Below are 13,225 nucleotides of genomic sequence, written 5' to 3'. Positions count from 1 at the left end.
TAGGCAGGTGTGATGGCACCCACCTGTGGTTCCAGCTACTTGTGAGACTAAGGTGGGAGGATCACCTGAGACCGCAGAGGTTGAGGCTGCAGTGAGCCGAGATCAAGCCACGCACTCCAGCCTGAGCAACAGAGTAAGACCCTGCCTCAAAAAAAACAAAACAAAACAAATCTTATTTCCCACATGTAATTTTAATTAATGCCTTACCTCTCTTCAGAGTTATAGAGCCGAGCAAGTCCAAAATCTGCTAGTTTGATTTGCCCGCTGTAAAACAAAAAACAATTATTTTCATAAGCAATAGCAGTGGCCTCCAAAATACACCTGAAAAGTCACGCGCCAAGTTAGGAGCTAAAGGAATTACAAAAATAAATTTTAACTTCTGCTCTCTTTGTTCTACTCTTTTCTCTTTCTTTTTAAAAAATTTTATACAATATCCAGTTCATGATTACTTCTACTCTTAACACTCAATCCCCCTAATTAAACCTTTTTTGACTACTTCAATTATAATGCCTTAGGCTTTAAAAAAAAAAAAACAACTATTATTACATTTTCTGAATTTGACTCCTTAGCTAAATTTATTTCATGGTAAACAACAGTACCTATAACCTGCTAGATTAAATACTTATTGTTGGGAAAAAAAAGAAATGAGCTGTTCTAGATTGAGAAAGATTTAAGAGGGCCAACAGTCTGGGCATGGTGGCTCACACCTGTAATCCCAGAACTTTGGGAGGCCACTGCACTCCAGCCTGGGCAACAAAGCAAGACCCTATCTCTGAAAAAAACAATCAAAGAAACTCAGTTTCCTGGGTCCCATTCTTAGAGATGCTGACTCAGTAGAACATGGCTCATGAATCTGCATTTCTAACAGGCCCATATGTGATGTCAATGCAGCTGGCCTGAGAATCAGGCTTTGAGAATCACTTCAAGGAGAACCCAACCATGTTTCACTCTGCTCAGTAATTTTTTTTTTTTTTTTTTTTTTTTTGAGACAGAGTCTCACTCTATTACCCAGGCTTGAGTGCAATGGTGCAACCCTGGCTCACTGCAGCCTTGATGATCTCCCGGGTTCAACTGATTCTCCAGCCTCAGCCTCCCGAGTAGCTGGGACAATAGGCGTGCACCAATATGTCCAGTTAATTATTTTATTTTTTGTAGAGACAGAGTTCCCCTATGTTGCCTAGGCTGGTCTTAAATTCCTGTGCTCAAGTGATCCTCCCTCCTCAGCCTCCCAAAGGGCTGGGAGTACAGGCATGGGCCACCAGGACTGGCCTCTGCTCAGTGTTCTATCCTTGACAGTGATATAAAGGAATTTTTTTTTTAAGTTCCAGGGTACATGAAGTTTGTTACATAGGTAAACATGTGCCATGGTGGTTTGCTGCACCTATTGACCCATCACCTAAGTATTAAGCCCAGCAAGCATTAGCTATTTTTCCTAATGCTCTCTCTCCTCCTGCATGAAGGAATATTTTTGAAAACTGAAAGACAAAATGTTGGGAATCTATTTAAAAACTATTTATTTATTGGAGGCGGTGGGCAATGCAAAAAAACCCAACAACTACTTATTGACTACTTTGGATTAATGATATTTATCTAAATTCATGTAACCGGTTTAGTCATATTTACAGCCTTGCTACTTCTTGGGACATGAAAAGCCAGCTCGCTCTCTTATAGGAAGCTGGTGTAGGTGTCTAATAGCTCAGATCAGGCAAAAAATTGAGATACAGATTGCGCATCCAAATCCAAAAATCTGAAATCCAAAATTTTTCAGAACCTTTTCCCCCCCTTCTCTGTCTGAAGCAAAATCTGAAACTTTTTGAGTGCCAACATGACACTCAAAGGAAATGCTCACTGGAACATTCCAGATTTTGCATGTTCAGAACCAGTAAATATAATGTAAATATTCCAAAATCTAAAAAAAATCTGAAATCCAAAAGAATTCTCGTCTCAAGCACAGGGCATACTCAACATGTAGTACAGAAAAGAGGCCAAGAGGTGCTCCCCAAAATATGGACATAGGACAATATTAAAACAAGGTAACTACTAGCAACAAACTTCTACATTAAATCAATGCTTATTCCTAGTGAAGTTAAAGGTACCTTATCTACTTGCGCCAAACACCATTACATTAAGTTCAATTTATAAGCAAATTGTGAGAAAAGCAAAAAGAAATAGTTAACTTATATTAAGACACAGATGATTCCTCAAATTACTTGGCATCCTTACTCTGAAAGCCTGAAATGATGTAAGATTCAAGGCACATAGTAGGACTGAAAGTCAAAATGGAAATGGATACATAGTTACAGAAATCAGTGTAGACCTGAATATCACCAGCATCTAACGTATTTCCTGCCTGGCTCATACTAGGTACTAAATAAATGTTTATTAAACGAATTTAGTCTGCTATAGAACCTGCTGATAGCACTTTTTTTTTTTTAAGACTGAGCTTCACTCTTGTTGCCAAGGCTCGAGTGCAATGGCGCTATCTCGGCTCACTACAACCTCTGACTCCCGAGTAGCTGGGATTACAGGCATGGGCCACCATGCCTGGCTAATTTTGTATTTTTAGTAGAGATGGGGTTTCTCCATGTTGGTCAGGCTGGTCTTGAACTCCCTACCTCAGGTGCTCCACCTGCCTCGGCCTCCCAAAGTGCTGGGATTACAGGCATGAGCCACCGCGCCCGGCCGCTGATAGCACTTTTACTGACTCCTGCTTTTCCTTCCAACTAAACCATTAAGGTGACTCAGTATGAAGTGTGGAAGTACTCACAACTTTTTGCAATATAAAATAGAACAGGTCAGGTGCAGTGGCTCACGCCTGTAGTCCCAACACTTTGGGAGACTGAGGCAGGCGGATCACTTAAGTCAGGAGTTTGAGACCAGCCTGGCCAACATGGTGAAACCCCGTCTCTACTAAAAATACAAAAATTAGCTGGGCGTGGCGACGGACACCTGTAGTCCTAGCCACTCAGGAGGCTGAGGTGGGAGAATCGCTTGAATCCAGGAGGTGGAGGTTGCAGTGAGCCGAGATTGTGCCACTGCACTCCAGCCTGGGTGACACAGCGAGACTCCATCTCAAAAAATAAAATATAAAATAAGTAAATAAACAAAATAAAATAAAACACAAAAGAAGTGCCATCATATTGCTTATGTCCTGTCTCAAAGGAATAAAGTGAATATAGAAATATCTGGAGAATCCTTTCTGAGACCATGGTTTAACATTTTTGCCTTTTGAGAAGACCTTCAAGTACACAGTGCCTCCATTCACTCCCAGTTCAGGCCTCTTTCACATAATACTTCCTTCCCTTGCCTGCCTGGACCCCTTGGTTAATTAACCAAACTACTGTCTTCCTGGTTTCCTTAGCTTGTGATATAGCTAATCCCTAAGTCCCTAATTCTGGATTATTAGAAAATTTGCCTTTTCTGCTCTACCTAGAGAGCTGAACACAAGTGTAAAAACAAAAATCACATAATTGGCCAGGCGTGGTGGCTCGCGTCTGTAATCTTAGCACTTTAGGAGGCTGAGGTAGGTGGATCACTTGAGGTCAGAGGTTTGAGACCCAGCCTGGCCAACACGGTGAAACCCCGTCTCTACTAAAAATACAAAAATTAGGGCCAGGTGCGGTGGCTCACGCCTGTAATCCCAGCACTTTGGGAGCCCGAGGTGGGCGGATCACGAGGTCAGGAGATCGAGACCATCCTGGCTAACATGGTGAAACCCTGTCTCTACTAAAAACCGGTAGTCGGAGGTGAGGGAAGAGAGGGCGAACCAGGGCGGGAGATGAGCCGAGATCTGCCACTACAAAAATTAGCCAGGTGTGGTGGCATGCGCCTGTAGTCCCAACTACTCAGGAGGCGGAGGCAGGAGAAGTGCTTGAAACTGGAGGCAGAGGTTGCAGTGAGCCAAGATAGCACCACTACATTCCAGCCTGGTGACAGAGTGAGACTCCATCTCAAAAAAAAAAAAAAAAAAAAATCATATAATCATATTGTATGGTGTCACTGCAAAATGTGTGATTTCCTCTCTTTGTTAATTCCTGAATTCTGTTGGTTAGTCCTTTTACTTGTCTGTAATCAGCAACTTCCATTCAGTATGGCTGTCATTACAGACCTCTGGCATTCTCCTTAATGCTCTAATCTATCCCCCATCCTCTTACACTTACTTAGTAAATGACCTTTTTCAGTGAAAAAATTAAAGTCATTAGGTGAGAGGTCCTTAACATCCTACCTTTTACCAGTAAACTTACTTCCATCTATAATCTTACTTTCCTCTTTCCTTTTAATTACAGTCATCCCTCAGTATATCGATGTGATTGGTTCCAAGACTCCCACATATACCAAAATTCAAGCAAACTCAAGTCCTGCAGTAGGCTTTATAGAACCTGCATATATGACACACTGGTACTCCATATAAACAGGTTTCATATACTGCAAACACTGTTTTTTATTCGTCTTTGGTTGGATAAAATCTGTGTATAAGTGGACATGCCACAGTTCAAACCCACGTTGTTCAAGGGTCAACGGTACATAAAAAGTATGTCAATCTCTTTTCTTGACCAAGGATAATCAATCCCTCCACCTGTGGCCTTGATCCCATCTATTCTAAAACCTTGCTCCTTTAAATTATTTTGGTTCTTTCCCAAATCTTTTTTTTTTTTTTTTTTTTGAGACGGAGTCTCGCTCTGTCACCAGGCTGGAGCGCAGTGGCGCGATCTCAGCTCACTGCAACTTCCGCCTCCCGGGTTCAAGTGATTCTCCTGCCTCAACCTCCCAAGTAGCTGAGACTACAGGCACGTGCCTCCACACCCAGCTAATTTTTATATTTTTAGTAGAGATAGAGTTTCACCATGTTGGCCAGGACGGTCTCGATCTCTTGACCTCGTGATCTGCCCGCCTTGGCCTCCGAAAGTGCTGGGATTACAGGCGTGAGCCACCGAGCCTGGCCTTTTTTTTTCTTTTTTTTTGAGACAGAGTCTTGCTCTGTTGCCAGGCTGGAGTGCAGTGGCGCGATCTCAACTCACTGCAACCTCTGTCTCCTGGGTTCAAGTGATTCCCCTGCCTCAGCCTCCCAAGTAGCTGGGATTACAGGCACGTGCCACCATGCCCAGCTAATTTTTTGTATTTTAGTAGAGACGGGGTTTCACCATGTTGGGCAAGATGATCTTGAACCCCTGACCTCATGATCCATCCGCCTCGGCCTCCCAAAGTGCTGGGATTACAGGTGTGAGCCACTGCGCCTGGCCCCCAAATCTTTAACTGCTCCCTTTTTATAGATTTTCTTCCCCCTTAGCGTTTTTTTTTTTTTTTTTTTTTTTTTTTTGAGACAGGGTCTTGCTCTGTCACCCAGGCTGGAGTGCAGTGGTGCAATCTCTGCTCACTGCAACCTCTGCGTCCCAGGTTCAAGCAATTCTCATGCCTCAGCCTCCCACGTGGCTGGGATTAGACGTGTGCACCACCAAGCTCAGCTAATTTTTGTACTTTTAGTAGAGACAGAATTTTGCTATGTTGGCTAAGCTGGTCTCGAACTCCTAGCATCAAGTGACCTGCCCAGCTCAGCCTCCCAAAGTGTTAGGATTACACATGTGAGCCACCACGTTGGCCTCCCCTTAGCATTTAAATATATTCAAATCTCTGCCATCCTTAAAATTAAAAATTAAAGACACCCCCTACCAGTACCTTCACATTAATTGTGCTACTCATCCCCTTACTCCACACTAATATCACTACTGACCTTTTAATTTTCAGATTCTCTTATAATTTGCCTGCATCATCTGACATCAATCACCACTCCCTTCTTAAACTTGCCTATCTTGCATTCATATTTCCCTTATTTTCTTCCTATCTCTCTGACCATTTCTCCTGGGTTACATTTCTGACATCTTTTCTATGTTTTGTAACTACCAAATCTGTACTGGTAGTTTGGAATTCCCCAAATGACCATATGCTATTAAATATCACTACCCTGGATATGTAAAAGACATATCCAAAAGAGATTTGCCTGTTACTCCATCCATCCTACTCTTCCATCTTCCTTGTATTGACTAGCAGTGCCACCCATCTAGCTAGTTTTTCAAGTAGGAAACCTGTGAGTTATCTTACTTTCTCTAATTCATTATCTACCATTCACTCACTCAAGCGAAGTCTAGAGATCTACTGAGTCCATCCCTACTAGTGGTGTCTGGGTTATTTCCAGCACTGACCATTTCTTACGAAGTTCTTAGAGGGTCTCTCTGCCTCCAGTTTATCAGCATGAACTGATAATTTGGTGACCTTTCCAAAACAGAAGATTGACTGTGTCTCTCTTCTATATAAAATGATTTGGTCTCATTTGGAATCCAACTCTGCTCTTCTCTCTCTCTTGCCAACTGTTCTCTCTCTTCCTTGCCCAGCTGATGACCCTTCACCATTGTCTCCAGGCCATCTCACCCACAGGTCTGAGTAGACAGAGCTAAGTGGGTAAGGGAAGAGGCTGGATGGATCAGGCTAGACCACAGGATTCCTGTATCCTGCTTAGCAACCTCACAAGGAAATTCAATTTAGTCTGGAACCTCATCAGCTTTCTGACTCTGGAAGGTCAGGAACCAAAAGAGGCCTTACCCACCAGAAAGGACACTAAACGGAGCTGCAATTATTCCCTGCTTTGAGACAGCTCCTCATGGAGGAGTAAAGGGAACAGCAGAAAGTATATTATACTATAGGCCAGAAAGTTGCAAGCTAATAGCTATTAAGTTCTTAATGTGTTATTTACTATAGATGTAGAGTCACTCACTTCCAACTTTACTGGGAATTATGAGTCAGAGAAAGCAACATAAAGAAATACTCTTTTGGCTGGGCGCAGTGGCTCACGCCTGTAATACCAGCACTTTGGGACGCCGAGGAGGGCAGATCACTTGAGGTCAGGAGTTCGAGACCAGCCTGGTCAATATGGTGAAACCCCATCTCTACTAAAAATAGAAAAATTAGCTGGGCATGGTGGCGGGCACCTGTAATCCCAGCTACTCAGGAGGCTGAGGCAGGAGCATCACTTGAACCCAGGAGTTGGAGGCTGCAGTGAGATCCTGCCATTGCACTCCAGCCTGGGCAACAGAGTGAGACTCAGTCTAAGATTATTTCTTTTTCTGAGATGGAGTCTTGCTCTGTCGCCTGGGCTGGAGTGTAGTGGATTGATCTCAGCTCACTGCAACCTCTACCTCCTGGGTTCAAGTGATGCTGATCCCTGTCAAATACAGATAAAGTTTAAGTTCCTCAGTGGGGCATACAAGATCCATAAATGGGCTCCATGTAACTATCCACCTTCATCTCTTGGCCATTATGTGCTTCCCTCTTCTTGCTCTAGAAATACTGACCTGTTTACAGTTTTCCAGACATAACATGTTATTTTCATGTTTATGTACTTTTGTGCATGCAGCTGCTTCTGCCTAGAAATTTGATCACCCACTGTCAGTTATTCAGATAAATTCTTATTCATTCCTCAAGGCTGCATCTTTCCAGATACTCTCAAATTCAAAGTGAAAAAAAATTGAGCTTAATAAATGTTTACTGAATTGAGTAATGTATTTGTTTATTTCTCCTGCAAAAGTTTTGAGTTCCAGTGTTCAATTGTCGCATGTGAGCCTTTTACTGCTAAAACCAGGACGGTCCCTCCCAGGTAACCATGCGAGATTGGTCACTGTACACCATAAAGAGGGGAAATGTGTCATAATCTTTCCATATTCCTATATAGATAATGTCTGTTAGATAAAACTGAATCGGCCAGGTGCGGTGGCTCACGCCTGTAATCCGAGCACTTTGGGAGGCCGAGGTGGGCGGATCACGAGGTCAGGAGATCGAGACCATCCTGCCTAACAAAGTGAAACCACGTCTCTACTAAAAAATGCAAAAAATTAGCCAGGCGTGGTGGTGGGCGCCTGTAGTCCCAGCTAGTGGGGAGGCTGAGGCAGGAGAATGGCGTGAATCCGGGAGGCAGGACTTGCAGTGAGCCGAGATTGTGCCACCACACTCCAGCCTGGGTGACAGAGCGAGACTCTGTCTCAAAAAAAAGAAAAACAAAAAAAAAACTGAACCGAAATGTTTAAAACAATGAGTCAATCAGACAAAAATAGATGTAACCAACCTAATTATCTAAAGAACGAAACACTTCCCCGATTTAAATGGTACCAGACTTGTTCTTTATCCCTCAGCAAGTAGGGCTATTAAAAAAACTAGTGTGCCAGGGCTGGGCGCGGTGGCTCACACCTGTAATCCCAGCACTTTGGGAAGCCGAGGTGGGTGGATCACAAGGTCAGGAGATCGAGACCATCCTGGCTAACACGGTGAAACCCCCGTCTCTACTAAAAATACAAAAAATTAGCTGGGCATGGTGGCGGGTGCCTGTAGTCCCAGCTACTCGGGAGGCTGAGGCAGGAGAATGGCATGAACCTGGGAGGCAGAGCTTGCAGTAAGCCGAGATCGCTCCACTGCACTCCAGCCTGGGCGACAGAGCGAGACTCTGTCTCAAAAAAAAAATAAATAAAGCAAAAACTAGTATGCCAGGCACGGTGGCTCATGCCTGTAATCCCAGCACTTCGGGAGGCTGAGGTGGGTGGATCACGAGGTCAGGAGTTCAAGACCAGCCTGGCCAATATAGTGAAACCCCATCTCTACTAAAAATACAAAAATTAGCAGAGCATGGTGCCAGGCACCTGTAATCCCAGCTACTTGGGAGACTGAGGCAGGAGAATTGCTTGAACCTGGGAGGTGGAGGTTGCAGTGAGACAAGATCACACCACTGCACTCTAGCCTGGGCAAGAAGAGTGAAATTCTGGCTCCAAAAAAAAAAAAAAAAAACTAGTGTGCATAATACATCTGATATTGCCACCAATGCAGTACAGGCAAATAAACAGAAAAGAAGAAAGCAAATGATAAAAACTTCTGATGAATTAACACCTGTTCATAACCAAATTCCTGTTTGTTTACACTATTAAAACCTAGGAGTAAGTACTGGGCAGAAAAGGCCAATCATCAACTGCACATCAATGTTTACTCAGAAAGCTGGTAACTGAGAAAGGCTCAAGAACAGCTAAAGGAGCAGGTATGTTTCTCCCACACTGAACGCAGGGAATATCACTAGTGTGTGAATACTGCACTATTAGGTCTAATTATAATACCAATTAACCATTTGAAACTAAAAAGGCCAGAGGAGAAGAGGAAAGTGCTTAATCTTATTTAGTTACTATGTTACCTGTTATTCAGCAAAATGTTAGAACACTTAATATCCCGATGCAGGAAATTCTTTTTGTGACAGTAATCCAATCCTTCCATTAGCTGTTTCATGAACGACTTGATATGGTCCTCAGAAAAGTGCACCAAACCAGATTCTAGCAGTCCCATTAAGTCATGGTCCATATACTCAAATACAAGGTAAAAGGCACCTACGTAAGACGAAAAAAAATTAAAAGCAAGAAAAAAAAGAATGCTGAAATAACAATGCCTCAAGTCCTAATATAATTTTTGAGTTGACCATAGGCTCTCTGGAAAAAACCCTTGAATTTTATAGATGAAGAAACTGAAGAGTAGTTGAATAATTAGTCCTTCCTAATAATAAATAATGGAGCTAATATTTGAATTAATCTTCTGTGGCTGGACGCAGTGGCTGATGCCTGTAATCCCAGCACTTTGGGAGCTCGAGGAGGGCAGGTCACTTGAGGTCAGGAGTTCGAGACCAACCTGTCCAACATGGTGAATGAAACCCCATCTCGATTAAAAAAAAATACAAAAATTAGCTGGGCATGGTGGCATGTGCCTGTAATCCCAGCTACTTGGGAGGCTGAGGTGGGAGAATCACTTGAACCCAGGAGCTGGAGGCTGCAGTGAGCTGAGATGGTGCCACTGCATTCCAGCCTGGGCAACAAAGCAAGACTCCTTCTCAAAAAAAAAAAAAAAAAAGGAATTAATCTTCTGATTCCTAGTCTAGTACTGTATGGACTACTCACCTCTTCATGGCGGCAAGTGCCCTGATCAGGTTGCATTACTAGGCTTTTTTTTTTTTTTAAGACAGACTCTCACTCTGCCACCCAGGCTGGAGTGCAGTGGCACTATCTTGGCTCACTGCAACCTCCGCCTCCTGGGTTCAAGCCATTCTCCTGCCTCAGCTTCCCAAGTAGCTGGGATTACAGGCATGTGCCACCACACCCGGCTAATTTTTGTATTTTGAGTAGAGACAAGATTTCACCATGTTGGTCAGGCTGGTCTTAAACTCGGGACCTCAGGTGATCCGCCTGCCTTAGCTTCCCGAAGTGTTGGGATTACAAGCGTCAGCCACCGTGCCCAGCCTTTTTCTTTTCTCTTTTTGAGACAGGTTCTCATTCTGTTGCCCAGGATGGAGTGCAGTGGCATGATCATGGCTCACTACAGCCTCAAACTCCTGGGCTCAAGCGAATCTTCCGCCTCAGCCTCTCATGTAGCTGGGAATACAGGCACAGGCCACCACACCCAGTTAATGTTTTTCATTTTTGTAGAGACAGGGTCTTGCTATGGTACCCAGGCTGGTCTCTTAACTCTTTGGCTCAGGCAATCCTTCCACCCCAACATCCCAAAATGCTGAGGTTAGAGGCATAAGCCACTGTGCTCAGCCTGTCTTACTATACTTTAATGACCTAAGTCAGTTAGCAAATTACAGACCTTAGACCAGATCCAGCCTGCTGCTTGTTGCTGTAAATGAAGTTGTATTTGTAACACAACCATGCCCATTTGTTACATAAATTGATGACTATTTTGTAAAGGTTTTTATACAAGTTAACGGGATTCAATATGCCAGGGACAGCATAATAAATGTGTTATAAATTATTAGTGAAATTCATAGTACGGGTCAGGCATGGTGGCTCATGCCTGTAATTCCAGCACTTTGGGAGGCCAAGGCAGAAGGATTGCCTGAGGTCAGGAGTTCGAGAGCAACCTGGCCAACATCGTGAAACCCCATCTCTACTAAAAAAAATACAAAAATTAGCCAGGCATGATGGCAGGCGCCTACAATTCCAGCTACACGAGAGGCTGAGGCAGGAGAGTCGCTTGAACCCAAGAGGCAGAGGCTGCAGTGAGTTGAGATTGTACCATTGCACTTCAGCCTGGGCAACAAGAGCAAAACTCCGTCTAGAGAAAAAAAAAGAGGCTGGGTGCAATAGTTCATGCCTGTAATCCCAGCACTTTGGGAGGCCAAGGCAGGCAGATCACTTGAGGTCAGGAGTTCGAGACAAGCCTGCCCAACATGGTAAAACCCTAACTCTTGCTAAAAATACAAAAATTACCTGGGCGTGGTGGCGTGCACCTGTAATTCCAGCTACAGGGAGGCTGAGGCATGAGAATCGCTTGAACTCAGGAGGCGGAGGTTGCAGTGAGCCAAGACAGCGACACTGCACTCCAGCCCAGGCGAAAAGAGCAAGACTCTGTCTCAAAAAAAAAAAAAAAAAAAAAAAAGAAAGAAAGAAAAAAAAGAAAATCGTAGCATTTAAAAATTGAGAGAAAAATGAATCAACTAATTCAACCCTTTAAATTTACGGCTGTGTTCAGTGGCTCATGCCTGCAATCCCCACATGGTGAGGGGCTGAGGTGAGAGGATTGCCTGAGCTTTGGAAACCAGACTGGGCAAAATAGTGAGACACCATCTCCACAAAAAAATTTATAAATTAGCTAGGCATGACGGTGCTTGCCTGTATTGCTGGCTACTTGGGAGGCTGAGGCAAGAGAATCATTTGAGCCCACGAGTTTGAGGCTACAATAAGCTGTGATTGCACCAATGTACTCTAGCCTGGGTGAGAAAGCAAGATTCTGTCTACAAAAAAATTAAGAAAACAGAAGGATGGCCGGGCGCGGCGGCTCACGCCTGTAATCCTAGCACTTTGGGAGGCCGAGGCGGGTGGATCACTTGAGGTCAGGAGTTCGAAACCAGCCTGGCCCACATGGTGAAACCCCATCTCTACTAAAAACACAAAACAGCTGCGTGTGGTGGCGCACACTTGTAATCCCAGCTACTTGGGAGGTTGAGGCAGGAGAACTGCTTGAACCCAGGAGGTGGAAGCTGCAGTGAGTCAAGATCATACCACTGCATTCTAGCCTGGGCGACTGAGTGAGACGCCGTCTCAAAAAAAAAAAAAAAAAAAAAAAAAGACCAGGCTGGGCAACATAGCAAAATCCTGTTTCTACCAAAATTTTTAAAAATCAGCCAGGAGTGGTGTCTAATCCTAGCTGTTTGGGAGGCTGAGTCAGGGGGATCGCTTGAACCCAGGAGTTCAGTTACAGTGAGCTGTGATCATGTCACTGCACTCCAGCCCCGGTGAGAGAGCAAGACTCTGTCCCAAAAAAAAAAAAAAAAAGAGAGAAAGAGAGAGGGAGAGAAAGTAAATAAAACTAGTAACATAGAGAAGACCCAAAATATAAGGAATATAATCCAAAATGACACTGGCTGGGTGCGGTGGCTGAAGTGTGTAATCCCAGCACTTTAGGAGGCCAAGGAAAGTGGACTGCTTGAGCCCAGGAGTTAGAGACCAGCCTGGGCAACATAGAGAGATCCTGTTTCTACTAAAAATATAAAAAATCAGCTGGATGTGGTGGTGCATGCCTGTTGCCCCAGCTCATCAGGAGGCTGAGGCATGGAGGATTCCTTGAGCCTGGAGGTTGAGGATGTAATGAGCTATGATCACCATTGTACTCCAGCCTGGGCAACACACTGAGACTCTGTCTCAAAAAATAAAAATTAAATTAAAATAGAATATAAAATAATAATATCATACTTAACCTATCCAGATAACAATTTTTTTTTTTTTTTTGAGACAGGGTCTTGCTCTGTTGCCCAGGCTAAAGTGAAGTAACACAATCTCGGCTCACTGCAATCTCTACTTCCCGGGTTCAAACAATTCTCCTGCCTCAGCCTTCCCAGTAGCCGGGATTAAAACTGCCCAGCAACCGCGGTGGCTCACGCTTGTAATCTCAGCACTTTGGGAGGCCAAGGCGGGTGGATCATGAGGTCAGGAGATCGAGACCACGGTGAAACCCCGTCTCTACTAAAAATACAAAAAATTAGCCGGGTGGTGGCGGGCGCCTGTAGTTCCAGCTACTCAGAGAGGCGGAGGCAGGAGAATGGGGTGAACCCGGGAGGCGGAGCTTGCAGTGAGCCGAGATCGCGCCACCGCACTCCAGCCTGGGCGACAGAGAGAGACTCCATCTCAAAAAAAAAAAAGTGCCCAGCACCATGCCC

General features: G+C 44.2%; 1 protein-coding gene across 19 annotated transcripts in view; it reads right to left on the bottom strand.

The window, feature by feature from the left end:
* CDK12 (cyclin dependent kinase 12) overlaps positions 1–13,225 on the bottom strand; it is a 110,130-nt gene that overhangs the window by 59,620 nt on the left and 37,285 nt on the right. For all 19 annotated transcript variants that reach the window (XR_009215118.1, XR_009215121.1, XR_009215114.1 and 16 more), the window contains 2 exons: positions 9,218–9,407; positions 208–264 (listed from right to left, as the gene is read on the bottom strand). Coding sequence is in view for 5 of the 19 variants with exons in the window: in XM_058444930.1 (XP_058300913.1) it covers positions 208–264; positions 9,218–9,407 (247 nt within the window). In the remaining 14 variants the exon portion in view is untranslated. The remainder of the gene's footprint in view (positions 1–207; positions 265–9,217; positions 9,408–13,225) is intronic.

The sequence above is a fragment of the Hylobates moloch genome, unplaced genomic scaffold, assembly GCF_009828535.3.
Source record: "Hylobates moloch isolate HMO894 unplaced genomic scaffold, HMol_V3 SCAFFOLD_10, whole genome shotgun sequence".
Lineage (NCBI taxonomy): Eukaryota > Metazoa > Chordata > Mammalia > Primates > Hylobatidae > Hylobates > Hylobates moloch.
This window is presented reverse-complemented; position numbering and strand designations above follow the sequence as displayed.